The sequence below is a fragment of the Capsicum annuum genome, chromosome 11 (genome assembly GCF_002878395.1).
Source record: "Capsicum annuum cultivar UCD-10X-F1 chromosome 11, UCD10Xv1.1, whole genome shotgun sequence".
Lineage (NCBI taxonomy): Eukaryota > Viridiplantae > Streptophyta > Magnoliopsida > Solanales > Solanaceae > Capsicum > Capsicum annuum.
Genome location: NC_061121.1, coordinates 166,436,004 through 166,453,115, shown reverse-complemented (window position 1 = coordinate 166,453,115; position 17,112 = coordinate 166,436,004). Strand labels below are relative to the sequence as shown.

At 38.8% G+C, this 17,112-nt stretch overlaps 1 protein-coding gene across 2 annotated transcripts; it reads right to left on the bottom strand.

Moving 5' to 3' along the window:
• Positions 1-16,229, bottom strand: LOC107851982. 2 transcript variants are annotated; one of them, XM_016697025.2, is made up of 15 exons: positions 15,929-16,228; positions 15,749-15,788; positions 15,551-15,625; positions 14,851-14,953; positions 14,341-14,523; positions 13,921-13,980; positions 13,809-13,827; positions 13,636-13,700; positions 13,505-13,520; positions 13,339-13,400; positions 3,949-4,045; positions 3,049-3,383; positions 2,504-2,837; positions 703-1,043; positions 1-392 (listed from the first exon to the last, which is right to left on the bottom strand). In XM_016697025.2, exons 5-15 carry the CDS (start codon positions 14,520-14,522, stop codon positions 128-130), a joined length of 1,776 nt encoding a protein of 591 aa, XP_016552511.2. In that variant the 5' UTR covers position 14,523; positions 14,851-14,953; positions 15,551-15,625; positions 15,749-15,788; positions 15,929-16,228; the 3' UTR covers positions 1-127. The 2 variants fall into 2 exon arrangements, with proteins under 2 accessions (XP_016552511.2, XP_016552512.2); XM_016697026.2 differs by lacking the exon at positions 13,636-13,700 and having other exon boundaries at positions 7-392; positions 13,744-13,827; positions 15,929-16,229.
• Positions 16,230-17,112: the final 883 nt, after the last annotated feature.

The following is a 17,112-nucleotide window of genomic DNA, read 5'->3' as shown; positions in this document are numbered from 1 at the left end:
AACATGTGAGTAAGGAAATAGGAAGGAGGTGTACAATATTAGAGAGGAGTTTCCAAGTGGAATAAAATACTAAAACAGGTGAAACTTACAGGAAAGCTGAGATAGTCATATTTTCACAAATTCGATTCTACACTATGATGGACGATAGTTGTGGAAGTTCAAAACCTTTGTTGAGGCAGTCAAAAGTGCTTTCCTGGACATCCATTTTCTCTACCAGTGGCAAATCAAGAGTAGATCTAAATGCTATTTCAAGATCTTCCTGATTTATTGGACAATCAAGAAACATTTTATCGGCTGAATAATTTTCACATCCAGGCTTAAATTTTTCAATTTCATGGTTGCAAGTAAGATCTGCATAGCTCTCGAAAGATAAAGAGGGATCCTCTAAAAACCTGAAATCCAAATCAATGACATTAGAGGGTAATAATTATCTCTATAGATAAAGGTAAAGATGGTGGTGGTAATGATGATGATGATGAGTGGGGGACAAATGGATGGGAAAAGAAAAATAATATCTTGTCCTACATTTGTCTAAACATAGTGATAAGGAAATTAAAGACATCAACGCTGCATTAGTATCAGCACCAGAAATTATCAATCTATCTTGTTACAGTTAGTTTACATGGTATCTATAACATAACTTTACCAAGTTAACGAGGACTATGAGGATTGACAGGTTGAAGCTTCATATAAAATTCTTACCCTTGTACAAACGAATTTAGGTCCTCATATCCATTACTACTTTCACTATCACCACCTTGGACTGATGATGATTGATGCCTTTCTTTCCCAGCATCAAAACGTACAGGTGAATTCATCCCATACTGGATAGATAATGAAGACTGAAATTCTTGCTCACCATCAAATTTTGAAGATGAATGAAATACGTTTAGGCCGCCGTATTCATCCATATTTTCACTATCACCATCATGGACTGATAAGCCTACATTGAGTGGGGTTGAAAGTGAATTTATCCCATGCTTGGTCGAAGAATAAGTTGAAAACTCTTCTCCAGCATCTGAACTTAATGAATCCATCCCATACTGAAACGAAAAGAGTGCTCGTTAATTTGTAAAATAGTCAGTATATCGGAGTCCTACAATTTTCCTGTTGATTAAATCTATCAAAATGGCATTCATCAGTACATCAAAAGATAACAATGGACATTTGAAATCTAAGGGCCATTTAAATATTTTATCTACTAGCACCATCCCCGTTCCTCTTACAAACTCATATCACTCTGAAAATGTAAGCATGCCATCATAACAGAGGCGCCTTTATAATTTTGTTTCAAACCTGTGGTGACTTTAAGAGGAGCAAACTAAATACTTATCCAACGATGATGTAATCATTTAGAAACTCTTTTGCTCTTCATCAACCAAATGGACTTGTTTGCAGGTCATCGTAAAAATATATATATTAGTGCGTTAATTCAACAGAATGGACTGTTCGGAGAAGCATTATCCTAGTACACTTTATGTTTTTCAATTTCGTTAAGAGAGTTGTTAGTAAGTCATCATATTCTAAGTTACATGATGTTAATTTTGTGAGGATTCTTCTGAAATCTACAGTTCGCCAGATCACGAGAGAAATAACTCAATGCTAAAGAAAAGCTTGCTTACTTTTTCTAGAGTAAACAAACCATATATTTTTCGTGAAGTAAGACTTAAGGGTAAACAAGAAATATAAAGTTAGTGGAGAGAGATTTTGAGTCAGGTTACTGTTGATCAATTTATGCTACATTTTTCATTGCTATGCTTGTCTGGTCAACTAATCTTACTAAATTATCAAATCAAATCTGGTAAAATGGGATATTAATGGAAAAACAAAAAACTTTTCTTTGAGGACAGAGAAGTGTATGATGTTAAAAGATTTTCTTCAGCTGCAGATCATAGGCTTTCCTCAAAGGTCACTTCAAACTCCTATGACCACATACACTAGATTAGGTAGCTTCATCTCTGATGTCACATGTGTCATAGTTCTGGATACCCTTGGAATTTATAGCCATTAAATGTTTTAGAAATGATCTGCATGTGTTGATAAGATAAAATCACAATCTTTTCTGAACTTAAGATGCAGAAATGAACATCATGGCTGTTGGACAATGGATTTAGCCTCGAAAGAAGAAGCCTTCACTCAAAATGTGAAGTCGGTTTTGGGAAAAGTTTATCCCTTGAAGATATACAGATCAGTTGTATGATATAAAATCTGAATTGTATGGATTGATATAACTATTGTTTTGGAGGTTCAATAATAATCTTCAGACTAACATTAGTTACATCCAGAAAACTAGACATGCATTGATGACAAATCGTGAGGATTCAAATGGTTCTCATATAGCTTCAATTTAGAAACTAGTTTCACATGGATGGATCTTTTGCCAATGATATAAAACAATCATATTTTTTTTCAAATGGAGAGCAATGGAAATTGAAAGGAGTGGTAAAAGTATTGGGGAGACGAAGTATCTGACAACGCCAAAAGAAGAAAGATGACAACTTACCAGAAAGTTTAGAGAGTCGGCTAACATCATATTGTCAGAAGTTCCTGATGTTGATTTTGAACTATCATGGATGTTAGCAAAATCAGATTGAGGAAGTCTGGACCCGTTGTTAGTGCTACAGTCAAAAATATTTCCCAGGTCATCCATTAGTTCTACTTGTGGCACATCAAAAGTAAATCCAAACTCTGTTTCAATGTCTTCCTGATTTAATCCACAATCCAGAAACATTTCATCAGGTACAAATTTTTCGGATGCTGGCTTAGACACTTCAATTTCTTTGTTGCAAACAAGATTTGTGTAGCTCTCAAAAGAAAAGGTTGGTTCCTCCAAATACCTAGAGACCCCAATTCAAATAACATGTCAGAGGCCAATAATTACTTTTGTAGATAAAACCAAAATATGATCATGACACGGGGTCGAGGAAGAAGATGAAACAAGTGTTATAATTAGACATATAAATAAGAATATCAATGCCAATTAGAAATTATAGACATATTGAGTGATAATTGGAAGTTTTGAGGCTTGACATAAAGGTAACTCCTCACCCTATAGGGAATGAGTTTAAGTCTTCGTACACATCCACATTTTCATTATTACCACCGTGGATTGATGAACATTGATAGAGATCTTGCCAGGCGTTCATCCCATTCTGCATAAGTGAAGAAGCCTGGAAGTCTTGCCCAGTATCATTAAGTAAAGATGAATCAAATGAACTCGGATCCTTGTATGCGTCCATATTTTCACTATCACAAGCATGGATTGATGAGCACGGATTGGGCTCTTTCCTAGAATCAAAGTTCAAAGGTAAATCCATGCTATGCTGGACTGAAGAAGGCTGAATATCTTCTCCAGCACAAAAGAATAATGAACCCATCCCATACTGCAATGCAAAGAGTGGTTATTACAACCTAGTAAATTACAATAAAATGAAACATATAAACTCTCTACTTGTCATTGCACATTATACATGGCCACTAATTGAAGTTATTTAAGAATTTCTATCAAACAAAAAAAAATACAAATAATGGATATGTTGGAAACGTTACAGCTAAGCACAGTTCTTTATTAGCAGCTGTTCTAATTGTTTATTTGTAGTCATATCATTTCTATAAGGAAATCAGCTTGCGGTCTACTGCCAGAGCATCAACATAACACCCATGATCCTATTTCATAGAAATATCACTATAAGAAATGGAAGGGTATCATACAAGCCGCAGAATTTTATAGTTATGTTTAAAAAGACAGTGAGTTTAAACTAAAAAAGGTTAAGACAAATAGATATCCAACAGTAGAGTAACCTGGCCCTTGAACTCTTCTCCGATTAATCAATAATAACGAGGAAATTTGATCAGTCATAGCCATATGATGATTGGCTACACATAAGTGTGTAAATGAATTTAAAAAAAGAGCCATGGGCTGTTGGATGAAACAAGACTGAAGTATACCTTATGTTTTGTGATTTCATTAAGAGATTTTGAAATTGAATCCTCCAATTTTCTAAGTTGTTGAATGTTGTCAATCTTGTCAAGATTCTTCCAAAGCCTGTATATATTCCAAATCATAACAACAAAAAATTGTAATATATACTATGGTTCTTTGGACCATCTCTGAAGATACAATAGCAGATAAATGCTGCATATTAACCTAGAAGCGGGAAAAGGAAATTTGGATCAGCTTATTGTTGATCAAAAGTAATTAAAAAAATGATCTAGTAACAAGGGATATTCCCGAATGAGAATACATCTTTTCTGGAAGAGGAAGACGAGAATGTATATGTTGAAATGTGTGACAAACTGTTAAATAGAACACACTTTTTTTTACTTAATTATGTCTTCAACACGACCCTCACGTGTGCTGGCTTGATTCATTTCCATGGGCCAAAAGCACGTGATATTCTTTTTTAAAAAAGGGTAGTAGTGACAGTTGAACCTTGAACCCAGAATATTTGCTTCCTTTGATACCATGTTGAAGTATGTAACCATCTCATCTAAAACTGTAAGTTCTAAACATTTCTTCAGCTACACATCAAGCAAAGATTGAAAAATAAACAAAGTTACTAAGGATTTGGGAAGCACTTCCCAACAGAGCCCTCTACTATAAACTTAGCTGGTGGACATTTTGGGTAAGATTATAGACTCATCCTATATACATTTGAAGAAAAGCCGAAAATTGGTTAGCAACTTTGCCACAATTTGTTGCCTTCCCAAAACAGTATCTGTTGTGACCACATATACTAGTGTAATCACCCTCCAAGTCATTTTTCATATTTCTGCTTATTTTCGCCGTTAGAGCTTTCCCATAGCTACCCCAAGTCATTTATGACTTGCTGGGACTGACCGTTCGGTTACTGGACAGTTCGTTTGGTTTTAAGAGTCAATTCCCTATTTTGAAGTCTTAGCTGGTTCCAAATGGCCACTGGGCGAAAACCTCAGTAAGACAATCTCAGATGCAAATTCCGACAATGCCAGCAGCTCCAAAATATTGATTTTAGGCTAGATAGACCTATGGTTCGGGTCCCGATGCACCCGATCTCATTTCGACCATTGGTTGAAAAGTTGAAAAATCGAAACTTTGGGGTGTGGGACCCATATTTGGTCGAAACAACCTCAGATAAAAAATCTGACTTTGCCATTGCATTCGAAACGTCGAATTTAGTGGGATTACATAGTTCATTTGCGTAAATCAGAGTCCAAATGAATCTCGTGGCCTTAACGGAAACCTGGAAATTTTTCAAGTTTCAGCTGATATCTGATGCCGGAGAGGATAGTGCGATCGTACCAAGAGGTATTGCGATTGAAATACCTTTTCCTTGATCCTGTGTGTGATTGCAGCCCTTAGGTATGTGATAGTAATACCTGGATACCGCATTTTGGCTCATTTCCACCCACTCTTGAGACCCAAGAACCCTAAAGATAGTGTGCTAACTCAAAATTGATTCTTGTGGGTGACTTGGGAGCTTAATTAACATCTATTATCGCGAATATCTTTGGGTTTAACATAAGATTTCATCCCTTTCTTGACGAATTTCTTGGCTCTTGACTCAAAACCCCAAATAGCTTGAGGGCTTATTTTAGCCCCAAATTAGCTTGGTTTTCACCCATTTCATGAGGTTTATGATTCCTTGATCATGTGTGTTGGATTAACCTCAGAAACGTGATTTTCGTAAGTGAGGCCCACATGGGGTTTTTGGTGTCGTTCTTGAATCCGAAGCACAATGGTGCAATATGGGTGTCATTATTCTCGTATTGATGAGTAGATTACAATTTTGATAGTATGATGGAATTTTGGGATTGTGTAGTGAAGATGGACATTTGGTGAATGATGTAAGGATTTGTGGTTCGGCTTTGAGGTAGGCTTCTGTCTACTCTTCTTCGTAAGATGATGCATGTTATATATTGTGTGTGAATGTGAATGTTAAGTTATATGATGGGTAGAATGACTTTGTATTGAATATTAACGTTTGGGGATTAGATGAGGGTTTTGACCCATAAGTTGAAATGCTTAATACCCTTTTTGAATCCTATTGCCTTCTTCCTAGGTTGAACTAATTTGTAGAATGGATATGATACAATGCTAGGTTTGGGATGTGGTTTTAGCATTGGATGTATGGTTAGTATATTTAGCCTAGTTTGGGCTATTGTGGTGATCTTGAAACCGTAATTTAGGTGGAGTCGACTTAAATGCCCTTGTTTCTAGACGAAATTCCTATCTTAGGATTGGTTATGGCTTACTTGACATCTACAAGTTGAACTAGATACCTTAGACTAGTTGGGGTATGAATTGCCTAAATGTGGAAATTGAGGATTAAAAGTGGGTTCTTCTGGCTCACCTTAGGCTACTAAGACTTGTGTTAGCCCATGTGGACTTATTGGCGGATATTAGTCATAGTTGAGACTGGTAAGCCGTGAGTATAAACTTACTTTGTGATTTGGTAAGTCATGATGTATTTTTCCCTGGATAATGATTAATGGCTTATGGCTATGATATTCCTCTTAGATTTGATGTTGGGCCTTTAGATATGTTATTTCCTCTTAGATGTGATATTGGGCCTTTAGAGATGTTATTTCCTCTTATATGTAATATTGGGCCTATAGAGATGATATTCCTCTTAGAAATGATATTAGGCCAATAGAGATGTTATTTCCTCTTAGAAGTGATATTGGACCTTTAGAGATGTTATTTCCTTTTAGAATTGATGTTGGGCCTTTAGAGATGTTATTTCCTCTTAGAATTGATGTTGGGCCTTTAGAGATGTTATTTCCTCTTAGATATGATATTGGGCCTTTAGAGATGTTGCTTCCTCTCATATATGATATTGGGCCTTTAGAGATGTTACTTTCTCTCAGATATGATATAGGGCCTTTAGAGATATTGCTTCCTCTAAGATATGATATTAGGCCTTTATTGATGTTACTTCCTCTTAGATATGACATTGTGCCTATAGAGATGATATTCCTCTTAGAAGTGATGTTGGGTCTTTAGCAATGTTATTTTCTGCTAGAAGTGATGTTTGACCTTTAGAGATGTTATTTTCTCTTAGAAGGCCAGAGGATATTATGATGATGTGATATACTCGGCAAGGCCGGAGGATATTATGATGATGCATAGATACCCGACACGGATAAAGGATGGTTGTAATGATGCATTGATATCTGCCAAGGCCGGAGGATGATTGTATTGATGTGCCTATGTGTATATCTACTTCGAGTCCAACAAGCCTAATGTATAGCATTTTTATATATATATATATACAACAACAACAACAAACCCAGTGTATTCCCACTTAGTGGGGTCTGGGGGGGGTAAGATGTACGCAGTCCATACCTCTACCTCTGATGAAGTAGAAAGGCTGTTTCCGAAAGACCCCCGGCTCAAGTCACAAGATATCACACAAACACATAGTACAGCACAGAAGCAGATGACATAACATAGATACGGCACCCATAAGGAATATAAAACAGAGTAAAGCAGGAATGCAGGAATATAAAGCAGAGGAAAGCACACATATTCGTAATAAACATGGATCACGGAACACGGAACATTGAATACGGAATCATAACAGGAATACACCCCCACCAATTTATCCCTACACTAGCGACCCGAACTGGCCCTAATCCTCTGCCGTAATTCGCATCTTCCAGACCTTCCTATCTAGGGTCATGTCCTCGGTGAGCTGTAACTGTTCCATGTCCCGCCTAATCACCTCACCCCAGTACTTCTTCGGTCTACCCCTACCCCGTCTAAAACCATCCAACGCTAGCCTCTCACACCTACGGACCGGGGCATCTATGCCCCTCCTCTTCACGTGTCCGAACCATCTCAATCGTGCTTCCCGCATCTTACACTCCACTAAAGTCACACCAACCTTCTCCCGGATAGTCTCATTCCGAACTCTATCCCCTCGGGTCAGTCCACACATCCAGCGCAACATCCGCATTTCTGCCACCTTCATTCTTTGGATGTGGGAGTTCTTAACTGGCCAACACTCCGCTCCATACAGCAAGGCCGGACGGACTACCACCCTATAGAATTTGCCTTTAAGCTTGGGCGGCACCTTCTTATCACACAGCACCCCCGATGCGAGTTTCCACTTCATCCATCCCGCCCCAATACGGTGCGAGACATCCTCGTCAATCTCACCGTTACTCTGGATCACGGACCCGAGATACTTGAACTTATCCCTCTTCCCTACCTCCTGTGCTTCTAGTCTCACTACTACCTCATTCTCCCGCCTCACGTCATTAAACTTACATTCCACATACTCTGTCTTGGTTCTGCTCACCCTGAACCCTTTAGACTCCAGAGTTTGCCTCCACAACTCTAATTTGTCATTCACACCCCCTCGAGTCTCATCTATCAGGACTACATCGTCTGCAAAAAGCATACACCACGGCACCTCCCCTTGGATACGCCGCGTCAACACATCCATTACTAACGCAAACAAAAAGGGACTAAGAGTAGATCCCTGATGCAATCCTGTCAGGACAGTGAAATGCTCTGAGTCTCCTCCCGCCGTCCTCGCCTGGGTTTTCGCTCCCTCATACATATCCTTAATTACTCTGATATATGCCTGCGGTACTTCACTCACCTCCAAGCATCTCCAAAGCACTTCCCTGGGGACTTTGTCGTACGCCTTTTCCAGGTCGATGAACACCATGTGCAGATCCTTCTTCCTCTCCCTATACTGCTCCACCAACCTCCGTACCAGGTGGATTGCCTCCGTCGTCGAGCGGCCGGGCATAAATCCGAACTGGTTTTCCGAAATAGACACTAACCGTCTCAGCCTCACCTCGACCACTCTCTCCCAGATCTTCATAGAGTGACTCAGTAACTTAATCCCCCTATAGTTATTGCAACACTGAATGTCCCCCTTATTCTTATAGAGGGGGATCATGGTACTCCACCTCCACGCCTCGGGCATCTTTGCCGTCCTGAAAATTTCATTGAACAATGCAGTCAACCACCTTACACCAGCCTCTCCAACGAACTTCCAAAACTCCACCGGTATCTCATCCGGCCCCGTCGCCCTACCCCTTCGCATCCTGCGGACTGCCTGTCTAACCTCGTCTACCTTAAAACGTCTACAATAGCTAAAATCCCGACACTCCCCTGAGTGCTCCAGTTCCCCTAACACAATAGCTCTGTCCCCCTCGTCATTCAAGAGCCTATGAAAGTACGACTGCCATCTCTTCTTTATGTGGCCGTCCTCCACCAACACTCTACCGTCCTCCCCCTTAATGCACCTCACCTGATCGAGGTCACGACCCTTCCTCTCCCTAGCCTTAGCGAGTCGGAACAGCTTTTTCTCCCCTCCTTTCCCCTGTAACCCTGCATACAAGCTCTCAAAAGCGGCCGTCTTAGCTTCCGTGACCGCTGACTTCGCCTCCCTCCTCGCTAGCTTGTACTCTTTCCTGTTTACCCGCTTCTCTTCTTCGTCCTTACTTTCCACCAACTTAGCATACGCCTCTTTCTTGGTCTCCACTTTCTTCCCCACCTCTTCATTCCACCACCAATCCCCCCGATGATGTCCGGCCCGGCCCCTAGAAACACCCAACACCTCCCTTGCATTCTCCCTGATGCACGTTGCCGCCTTGTCCCACATATTATCCACATCCCCCCTACACTCCCACACCCCCATTCCCGCCAACCTCTCCCCTATCTCCCACGCGTCCACTGGCGTCAAACCGCCCCACTTAATCCTCGGTCTACACTCCTTACTCCTCCTCTTTCTATTCTTCTTTATACCCAAATCCATAACCAAGAGCCTATGTTGGGTCGAAAGATTCTCACTCGGGATGACTTTACAGTCTTTACACAACGCCCTATCCCCTTTCCTAAGCAACAAAAAGTCAATCTGGGTCCTGGCTATCGCGCTCCGAAAAGTGATCAGGTGCTCGTCCTTCTTCGGGAAGCCCGAGTTCACTACCACCAGCCCAAACGCCCTCGCAAACTCCAATAGGGTCGCCCCCTCTTCATTTCTCTCCCCAAAACCAAAGCCACCGTGCACATCCCCAAAGCCTCCCGGTAGCGCCCCGATGTGCCCGTTGAAATCCCCTGCTACAACAATCTTCTCCGAACTGGGCACGCCTCTCACCACGTCCTCCAAAGCCTCCCAGAACCGCATCTTCTCCTCCCCCTCCGATCCCACATGCGGCGCATAGGCACTACACACGTTCAGGGTAAACCCCCGAATGACCAACTTAATAGTCATCAACCTATCATTGATCCTCTTCACCTCCACTACCTGACCTCTAAGCTCTTCATCTACCAAGATGCCAACTCCATTCCTACGCCTGTCGCTCCCAGAGTACCACAGCTTGTAACCGTCCACATCCCTAGCCTTAGACCCTACCCACTTGGTCTCTTGGACACACGCAAGGTTGATCCTTCTCTTCCTAAGAATCTTCACCAGCTCTATGGACTTCCCCTGAAGGGTTCCTATATTCCAAGACCCAACCCTCAGCCTATCGTCGCTATCCACGCGCCCCCCACTACCCCCCCCTCGGCCAAACCTTGGCCTCCCACCCACTCCCGCTCTCTCCCCGTCTCCCGCCCCCGCCACAGCCCCACGCCCCAACCCCCTCGGACATGACCCTAACCACCCATTACCACCCACAGCCACAACTACACGAAAAAAAAAATAGGAAAATATATATATATATATATATATATATATATATACTCGGCAAGGCCGGAGGATGACTATGATGATGATGGTTATGATGATGATGGTTAAGTTGATATCATGATGTTGATTATACTCACCGATTATGGTATTGTAGATTCAGTTGTATTCAACCTTGCATGTGCATTCCCTATCACCAGTATGCGCCTATATCTATCAGCCCTTGCATAGGTATAGGTGATGATTATGCCTTGTAGTGTGTTGTAGTTGATTGAACCTTTTGAGGCTGAGACGGTGGGGGCACGTGATATGTTCGGCTAGGTATTTGGTTGTTCGGACTAGCCGGTTACTCGTATTGTTATTGACATTGTTATTATCATTGTTATTATCATTGTTATGATCATTGTTATGTCTAGTTTATGACAAATTGGTCATTGATTCGTATCGAGACTTGAGGTATGATTTTGACCTCTTTTATCTTACGATTATATTACTGACTTAATATATAGATTAGAACCCTGAGTATTCTAGCACTAGCTCCTGCTATGATTATGAGGTCTTAAATAGCTAGTCTGATGATTTAAACTGTACTTCAAGTAGACATTAGTTATATACTTATATATATCTGTATATATATAAATATATATGTATATGTATATATATGCATACTTAGCCATATGTAGCTATGGTATTACCGTATATCCCTTCTTTCCTTCATTTACTCGGATTATATACTCATTCCTTGGCTTTGTATACTTATATGTATCTTCTTTCCACTCTTACTTGCATATTTGCCAGTGATATATGGTATAGTGTTGAGATTCCTAAGTACGGTTGGAATTGTAGTCTCTTGGACAGAAATAAGATAGTTTATCCTTATTACCTCATTGTCTTTCTTATGTGGTTGCTGGACATTTGAGTGTAGTTTCCGTTCTGTTTATATGTTATATATATTTGCATTATCTTTGGAGCTCAGTCGGCAGTTGCCTATTGAGTACCACGTGCTTGGTACTCATACTACACTTCTGCAGCCTATACATCATATTACGGGTTATCGTAGTTGATGTGTGCGTCGTGCGGAGCAGCCATGGTTCGGAGACTTAGAGTGAGCTCCTAACGTTCGGAGTATTACTTTCCTCCCTCTTATGTACTAGCCTAGTCTCTGTGTTGCATTCGGAGATAAGTTGTATCAGTGTAATTCCCTTGGTATTTCACTTTGTACTCTTGTTATATTAGCAGCTCTTATACTGATTCCACCAGGTCTTGGGATTATATTGTGTAATTGATCTTGTATTTCAGATATTCCGCATTCTTTCCTTAATCTATTTGAGTAGTTTGTTACTATCCATTCCAGACTATGGGTTTGGCTTGCCTACTGGTGGGTCCTGACAAATTGGGTCGTGACAACTAGACTATACATCTTACATCACTGAGGTCACAACAACAACAATATACCCATTGTAATAAATTCCATAGATGAGATCTGGGGAAGCTAGAATGTACGCAAACCTTATCCCCTAACTCATGGAGGATTTTTGAGGTCACAAGGGTAACAAAATTCTTTGACTTTCATTTAAATGCTTATCGAAAATATGTGATAGATATGGTCTCCCTTTATTTGTAAGACGTGACCACAATACACAATCAAACTTATGATGGAAAAATGATTGTCAGTGCAGTTGATAATGGAATTTGGAATTAAAAATCGAGTAATTTTTCCTCAAAATGTGAAGCTGGTTTAGAGAAAGGCTCTTCTCTTAAGTGAAATAAGTCAAGTCTTTTTGATACATACAACAATTTTGAGACTAGCACGATAAAATTCATTTGCTATCATGTGAAGTAGTAAGAGTAAGCTCTTTGAACCAACTCTGTCAGCTCAGTTTCTTGTTTTTTTCACTAAGTGTGGACAAGACAGAACTGCAAAAGAGATCAGTCCTGGCCTCCTGAGTCCACATAAACTCAGAAAATGGAGTCGCAGCTTGATATCATATAAACTCTTAAACAGGAATCATAAATAGAAAATAGCAAAGCAAGAATGGATGCCTACATAAGAGGACAAGACAAAGCCGCGTGTAATTTAAGATATCCCAACAAAATGCCTTTTCAAACTGTGTCAAACTATTGTAAGATTAAACTAGGCTTTGCCTTAACACTCTTCCCCACTGTTTATTCACAATCCTGAGCACGTCATTTACGTGTGAATCAATCTTACTCTACTGGTCAACATCTGCTCCCTGTTTTTGTTCACGTTCTTCAAGGAAAACTTTGCATGTTATTCATTCTCTTGGGAGTCGTATTAACTAAAATGTTGCACCATACTAGTACTGGCAGAGTTGCATTTTAATCTTATTTCTGTTAACAATCAATCAACTTTCTTTTACTCGAAGCTTTGAACCAAGCAAGAGTGGAAAAACCACAAGCATTTTGGTAGGACTGTGAAACTTTAAGTCTCTGTTCAACCAAATGTATTCTGCTAGCATTATACACTTCTGAGGACTCTATCTATCATCTAAAATATTTGCTCTGTGTAACAATTCCAGAAAAAGTATAGACACTATCGAAAAATGAACAAAACTATTTCTACTAATAATAATCACAAAATATATAACGAAACAAAGCATAGAAGGCCTAATCAATAATTATGCTTTGGTTTTGTAGGGGAAAATATCCAATTATGAGTATGATCAATGAAAAAGAACAAATAAGTTACCTCAGTCTACCCTCAATGTCTGAAAGTCGAATTCTTAATGAATGTGAGAGAAAATTTATGTCCTATATCAAACACAAAAAAATAGAGTAAACATGACTTGCATTGCCGTCCGTGCTGACAAATTTGGTGGTCATAGTGATATGCTTGTGATAAATAAAATTAGTACCTCCGTTGTCAAATCCCTGAAAAAGAATAAGCAAAAATTTTCAGTATTGAAGTGAAAAATGTCAACCTGACAGCTCTTGCTTGCTAAAATGACAGTTAAACCAAATTATTTGACAGTAAAATGAAATATACCCAGGAAAAAGCTGTTCTCCTATATTTACATCGTGATCAGACTTCTTGCAAGCTTTCTTTATTGTCTAAGTGTTCAATCCAGAGAAGGTCATTCATTAAACAAAGTACCTTAAATTTGAATGAAGAAATGAGTGGAAACACGACATTCCTATAATAAGGAAGGCTGCACTTACTTCAAGACACTCCATCTTCCTGTTAATCGGTAAAAGAATAATTCTAAGATTAATTCTTCACACATTCAATCATTTCAGAAGCATAATTACTCAAATGGATGTGCTGTGGTACCTTTTTGCCCTTTCTTCTGGATTTACTTCGGCAATCTTGGTTATCATGTCTTCGAAGGTACTGGAGGAAGAACAATACAATGGATTTAAGATTTATCAGTAGAAAGGCTTTCGTAAAAACTGTTCTCTAGAGTTTGTTAGATTTAAATTAAACATATTATTAATATTGGTGTATTTCCATTCAGGAGGATGCCAGTAGTTTATATCTCATAAATTGTCGAGTTGGAATAATGTTAAAAGCTTCCAAAAAAATATTCTTTACTTGAAAGAAGTATCTTGAGTTCTTGACATCAAAAAGCAACAATCGCATTCGTGAAACAAAATCAATCACTCATAGTTTTTCTCTCCTAAGACCCATAACATCAAGGGCTGGAAATTTTAACGTTTAATAGTTGAGTTATCGTGATGGGAGAAAAAGTACCTGCTGTCTGACTTGTATAGACTAGGCTTTCCGCTTGGTGAAAACATCGCAAGAAAGATGTCAATGTCACACAACACTGACAGCTCATTAGCTTTCTTCAAGAGTCCCTTCTTTCGCCTTGAGTATACTCCTATGCGGTTGCTACCATCCAACTTATGCAGTTTCATTTTTGCTCTCCCCATTCTGCATTTCCATAAGCACAAATTCAACTCTTTGATGCCTATAACATCAGATGACTTAGGAATGTACACTACTGAATTGTGATTGGTGGTCATTGGTCAATGTCCGATTCGTACCCCTATTAACCATTTTACTAGTGGATACAATATGGGAAAACAAAATTGTTTCAGTGTTCCAAAATTATTATACATGTGTAATCCAGAAAGTTTGGAAAATAATCATGCCACAGAAGAATGTACTTGGGGATTATCTCCATTTTTCCTATCAGATGCTATTACAATAAAGAACAGTTGCAGTACTGAGTTTCAAGTAGTTAGGTAAAAGATTTACCTTTGCTTTGCTTCAAAATCTCAGCGTCTACTTTCCTACAGAGTCCGAATTCCGTGAAATTTTAAGAACATTATCTTTCACGACACCAGCAGTATGAGGAGACCTAAGATGCAAGCAGGGGGAGAAAAAGTCAGACTTGGATTCATAAAATTCTCCACAACAAGATAAGAAAGAATTTCCCAGCAGCGAAACATTATCTTCTTTGCACACAATGAAGTTTTTTATTTGGATATAGTCAATAATTAGCTGAGTGGAAGGTACCACTCCATTCTAAACTTTCTACAGTGAACTTGTATACAGCACTATGTGAGAATATCTGCACATAAACAACCAAAACAGGACCAAATTTTCACCATTTTCAAGGCCGAAATATGTAAAGGTGTGTACTTAAAAGCACTTGTACAAGAAACTAAGTAATCATCACAGAGAAATTCACATCTGTTGAAAGAGGAAAATTAAAAGAACTTCAATTTCTGTTAGAAACAAAACAAAAAAAAATCTGGCTGTACATGATCATCCATATATAACGAAAAGGAGTAAGAAGAAAGTTTGGGAAAAGTAGTTGCAGTTAGTTCAGTTTTCTAGTATAATGCACGTGAGATCCAGGAACTTTGGAAAAAATCAATCACCCTAAGATAACATTTACACATCGTATATAATTCTCCATTTTGCTTTCTTGTTTCGGAATGTCATTGCTTACCAGAATTTCATATAATGTACAAGTAATGGTGCTGTCAGTAACCAATATTTAATATTCCAAGAAGTATGGTGATACCTAGAAACAAAAGAAGCCAAAAACTTTTAAAATAATGCAACCATCCATAATTATAAAACGTTTAGAAGGAAAAGTAGGATAACACAATAGGGTTATAGTATTAATTGCTTATCATAATCGTACCACTTTGATTATAGGCAGCTCCATTTAGCTTTTGCAATATCTGTACACCGAAACAAACGTAACTGAGAGTTGAATGATTTTAATTTTGGAAAAAAAACACAAGAAACAGAAATCATTATAAACAAATAAACAGGTTGCAATCCACGCATGCCTCAATGAAGAAATAAAGAGATAATATACCCTAAGCAAGAACAACGTGATTCCACCCTCAGAAATATTGAGCAGACATATCTCCATGCCATTGATCTATATATAATAACTTTTATGATAATAAAGAAAGAGAATTGGAATGGGAGGAGGGGGAAAAGAGAGATTTTCGATTTTATAGGCAGCTGCTGAGGCTTTTGCTAATATGCGGTCACGGTAGCTCAAAACAATTCAATCGGAGAAGCCGTTACTCCAACCATTTTGTGGTCATTTCGAACTTTTTCCACAAAGCACCTTCATTTCATGTAAACGCACTTCAATTCCCTCTAATCCAATTTAATCCACTTTAAAAAGTTGTAAGTTACTCTCAATGACAATTATTTCAAGGCTTACGTCATTCATTGCCCTAAACTTATCTCAAAATTTCACTTAATACCTCAACTCAGGCTTGTACGTGTCAGCCCCTAACCACCCAAAATTTGATCCATCGACTTTTTTTTCCTACGTGATATTTCGCATGTTTTTTACTCAAATAGGCATGTGAGAGGTGATTTTTTTGCGAATAAAAAGGTCCTAAGTGGTATTGAGGCCCCATCTGATTACCTCCCCATCTTCGTCCTCATTTATTTTTTTAAAACTTAATTATCTCTCTCATTTTTTTTTGTACTTTTTCTCCTTTTTTGAATTTTTTTGTGCTTAGTTTTGAATATATATTTGGGTTGATTTGGAATTTTTTTTTTTACATCTTCGACCACCGTCCACCGCCTTCTTCGCCGAAAAAGATGGAGACCGTCATTGAAACACTCAAATTTCATAATTTCGATCTACATATCTCTATCTCCTTTTACTCTTCCTCTCCCGTCTCTTCTTTTTCTCATCTAACATATTGAAAATTAAAAAAAAAAAACACCCAAAATCTTTGCAACTTTGATTTTCGACTGATTGCAAATCAGTTGCAAACAGTAACCAAATCTATAACTGGTGGTTGCAAAATCAGTTGCAAACAGCAACCAAAATCTACACCAGTTGCTTCTACTAATTTTAAAATCTTTAACTGATGAAAATAGTGACAACCCAATGTCGTTAATGGAGGGAAAAGGGGCAGGGGTGGGGGTGGGGTAGGGATGGGGGGCTAGTTAATTAGACTTAATATGTAAATAATTTTTTTTAACTCGTAGTTATTTTTTAAAAATCTATTTGCCACGTGTTCTTTTTTA